This window comes from Brachycentrus maculatus, unplaced genomic scaffold (genome assembly GCF_059751285.1).
Source record: "Brachycentrus maculatus isolate JH-2025_06_01 unplaced genomic scaffold, ASM5975128v1 h1tg000173l, whole genome shotgun sequence".
NCBI classification, from domain to species: domain Eukaryota; kingdom Metazoa; phylum Arthropoda; class Insecta; order Trichoptera; family Brachycentridae; genus Brachycentrus; species Brachycentrus maculatus.
Window position 1 is genome coordinate 500,570 of NW_028280926.1, and position 4,355 is coordinate 504,924.

Below are 4,355 nucleotides of genomic sequence, written 5' to 3' on the forward strand. Positions count from 1 at the left end.
CTTCTTACGATTGCGAAAATCATGTGCGAAAGCACAAACTACAAAGGACGACCCGCTTAACCTATATGGACCAAATCATCTCCGACATGCGTTGTAGCAGGTACGCCAAGCTGAAGAGACGGTGGAGACTGACCTTTAAAGAATCAAACCTATCACACACAGATTGTAACCCTCAAGAAGATGGTCACATGTTAGCTAGATGGCGACATCTTTAACATTTTCTCAAAAGTCGGCTGAGTGAATTTCAATTTGAGTCCATTTTTTTCGTAATTTATTTAAATTTATTGATGGACGATTTATTTGTTTAAAGATCAGGGTGGCTACCGTATATCACACGTGTTGAATTCTACACACGTGCCAAAGTTCGTTGGAATAAACAGATCACCTACAGTATAATTGATTTACATGAGTTATTATCTTACGTGTTGATCACCGCTCCTTGTATAAATTAGATTATATAATGTCCCATACGTTTAGTGCAGCTATAGCTAGTTGGAAATATTTCAGTAAAGGAATATTTCCAATCTTCTTTACTATTTAATTTTTTTTTTATCCAGATGTCCATTTGTTCATAGCTCTTCAAATTCTTCTTCTTCCTAGCTCCATCCCAACATGTCGTATTTGTAGGCTGTTAGGGTCAGCTTTTCTTGTCCTCAGGTTGTATGTATGTAAGTCCTTCTTTCTTGGGTAAAGTCACCTAGGTAATGCCATCGAATCATGTTTTCTTTCTGCAGAATTCTCCTTTGGTCTCCCTCGAGATCTTATTCGAGGAAGATCCACGGCAATTGCCTGGTTCACAATACAATCATATTATAATTTTGGTTGTTAAAAATTTTCAAAATGTTTGCTACAATACAAATACATATTTTGTTGGTTCAATGTGTTTTCTTCTCACATCTGGTTGTAGTAATGTTTTTTTTTTCACAATTACCCTGATTGTACTTTCTGATTACCTCTGCATTCTAATTATTTATAATACTTACAAAAAAATTAATAATTGGGTATGAAGCTCGTTGTTACAAAAAAAAGTCTGATGTCAGTATGCGGCCCTTGTAGAATTTTTAGGCCATCAATGCGGCCGGGGTGTAATTTGGGTTGGCTAGGCCTGATCTAAAGCTGGAAAGATAGCCGATCATCCACCTCCCAGGAGCGGACTCCGAAAACAATAGTCCTATCTAAAGAAGAAGAAGAAGAAGATATAACAAAAAGAGAAAAGTAAACTTTTATTTTATTTTATTAAAATAGCACACATGTTTCCGAACACACGCAATAATTCAAACAATTTATAAACTTTTTACATGAAAATAAATACGAAACATATTTGATATTTTTTATTACTGTACTACTTTTTACATGGCCTCTTTGGTTCCTTGCAACCTTTGGTCAAGAGAGAATTGAGGCTTTTTTCACAGTTTCCATAGGCCAGCCCTAGGCCAAGGCCAGAACCGAGAGCCAAAGGCCAGGCCCTTCGCTTAGTAAAGAGGGCCGATATAAGTAGTCCAATCGTGAAACCGCAACCTGAAAAAAAACATAATGGGCTTATAAGACCATAGGGCAACGAATCCATGGTAGTTACAGAACAATAATAATGCATGTTGGTCTTCAGTCAGTTCATGTTGGTCTTCGGATCGACCAAATTCGCATGTGTTAAACATTTTGTGTAGTTAACTAACTAACTAACTAACCATCACGCCACTTCCCCGCAGGGGTAGGCAGAGAGAATAGAATGCCACACCACTCTGTCTTTGCCAACATCCTTCGCCTCTTCCACGTTCATGCATCTCCTCATACATACCCGCCGATTGTTACGACTCCTAACCTGATCACTTTGGCATACCTGATCGTGCCATCTTTTTCTCGGTCTTCCTCTGCTATTTTTGTGTAATTTTAAGTGTATAAATACTGCTATGGTAGTGAAGGGTAGTATTGTTTGAATGCTGTGGTAGTGATTGTCCTGGTGAAGAGATAGGTACGTCTCAAAAGCGTAGACATAAAAATCTCGGCGAGTGGTTATATACTAATATTACTAACATTTTTGTTTAGAAAATTAAAAGTAAAAATGACTAACCACAAAGTAAATGCTTTAAATATTAATAATATTGAGAATACAAAAATAATGATTTCAATTTATAAAAATAATTATAGTGCTAGTTGGTGCTAGTCTGGATGTTAGAAGTTGACCATCTACAATGACGAGGAGCTCAACAAGCTGCCCTCCAGCGTGACGACCATGGCTCAGGCACGCGTCCTGCCCAACACCTTGGCCGTTCTCCACCCCATGGGGATAAAGAGGAAGGCGTTACAATTTGTCTCATCTTTTCCCCACTCGACGTCTCGAGACCGATTGACGACGTTTTAGTCTATTTAATTTTTAAACTTTATAAAATCACACAACTTTGTTTTAAACACATTTTTATTATAAGTACTCTTTAACCTACCGGTTTTGACAATGTAATTAATTATGAGTATTTTAATGGTTTCAATGTTTTAGAATTTAATAAACCTTGATGATGACAAGGTTCTTGTCGAAACCGGTAGGTTAATTTGTTTTATTATTAGTACCGGTAGAGTACTAATAATAAAAAAGTGGATAAAACAAAGTTGTTTTATTTTATACATTTTATAAAATGTGCCACAAAGTATCTACGAAAAACATTCAAGAAATATTTATGTTTTGTATATCATTATAATTATCATCTAAGTATTATAATTATCCATGTCTTTATAAGCGCCCTTGACGTAGTATTTACGAAAATTGCGCCATACAAATTTTCCAGATTATTATTATTTTTATGAATAAATATTCAATATTGCCAAAGATATTAATAAAAAATGTGTTGGACACAAAATGCCGAACCCTCTTCTAGTGGAACGGAAGGTCTGCTGATGACAGTCAATAGTCCGCCTTCTCCTGAGGAGTGCAACGTACTTTTCTCCCAGCAATGAGCAAATGCTGAGAAGTTCCGATTGTTGAGAAATACGGCAAAAAAATATGTAAAATGGATGGTTGTTATTATTACCACAAAAAGACTTCCGAATCAAAAAATAAAATTACCAGCCTTCCTTAGTCTACATATTTATTTACGAATATATTTATTCACATTTATTTAATCCAAATATATATTTACAAAAATAATAAACGTTGATAAAAATATTAAACGTTAAAACCTTGATATCCATTCGAAATTTTTCGTATAAACTTACCAATTTTCATTCCTGCGTCTACAAAACATGTCGTAAAATGGTCTTGAAGATCTTTTTCGTTCATTTTTTTGTCTAAATCTTTAAAAAACTATTAAACATAAACCACTTGACCATAATAACCTTAATATCAGGATTTGTAAATAAATATCAATAATCTAGATTTCTATATACGCACAACAAACTTCCAATACAAGGATTTGACAGATTGAAACAAATACTGTTTAAATTTTAAAAGAATTCCAAATGATCTAATATATATATTTTTTTAACGTTCATAAGTAAGCGCGTAGGTACTTAGTTTATCGGATTTTTTTTCATTATTTAACATTTCTTATTTCTCCTTTTTTTGTTTTCACTAATTTTAGGCAGAATTCATATTTATGGCGAATTTTTAACAATTTTAATGCAATCTCGAAGACTTTTGACATAGACTTGTTCGAAAATGGTCACATTAGTGCGCAGCGCTTGCTCTCCGAATAATGGTTAATTGTGTATATGTATTTGTCTGTGTGTGTATGGTTGCGTGTTTGTATATGTGTGTAGGTGTCCCTGTAAGTGTATGTGTGTGTGTGAATGTGTTTGTTTGCTAATGAATATTTTTTATACATCATGTATCTATTTGTGAAGACCTGTAATTGGCTTTGTGTTAATTGTTTTGTTTACTGTCTTTGTACTGTATTTGTAGCTGTTGGTTCTCCTAAAAATAACATTATTCCTCCATAAACGTTATGTTGAAATGCGCTCCCTCAGACGAATGTGTGGAAAAATATTGTTTGACAGATTTAAAATTAGAGATTTAAGAAAGGTATGTAACTGAACTAGGGATAGCTGAAAATATAAGGAAGAGTGTTTTAAGGTGGTATGGACATGTGGAGCGAGTGGATAAGGAGAGAATGAATAACGAAAGACACCACACGTAATGCATGTGCACATTTTTTTTGTAGAATTTTTTCTTCATATTTTTTTCAACTCATTATCTTTAAAAAACTCTTTTCTTTTCAAAACCATGCATTTGTTTTGATGAAAAACTTTTTCAATACAAACATGGTGTATTAAGCGATAAATTCAATTACGTTAAATGTAACCTCCGTTCGTCTCCGCCTCCGTAGTGTAATGGTCAGCACGCTCGGCTACCGTTCTGGAGGTCCCGG

At 34.5% G+C, this 4,355-nt stretch overlaps 1 protein-coding gene across 1 annotated transcript; it reads right to left on the minus strand.

Annotated features, from left to right (window-relative positions):
* Positions 1–1,216: 1,216 nt before the first annotated feature.
* LOC148308181 (MICOS complex subunit MIC10-like) lies at positions 1,217–3,404 on the minus strand. Its single transcript, XM_088262171.1, has 2 exons — positions 3,205–3,404; positions 1,217–1,518 (listed from the first exon to the last, which is right to left on the minus strand). The coding sequence occupies exons 1-2, from the start codon at positions 3,266–3,268 to the stop codon at positions 1,343–1,345; spliced, it is 240 nt and encodes a 79-aa protein (XP_088118297.1). The 5' UTR covers positions 3,269–3,404; the 3' UTR covers positions 1,217–1,342.
* Positions 3,405–4,355: the final 951 nt, after the last annotated feature.

Coding starts and splice junctions, on each gene's coding strand:
- LOC148308181 (XM_088262171.1), bottom strand. CDS start 3,268: ATGAACGAAAAAGATCTTCAAGACCATTTTACGACATGTTTTGTAGAC. Junction 1,519..3,204: donor AGACGCAGGAATGAAAATTG/GTAAGTTTATAC, acceptor GTTTTTTTTCAG/GTTGCGGTTTCACGATTGGA.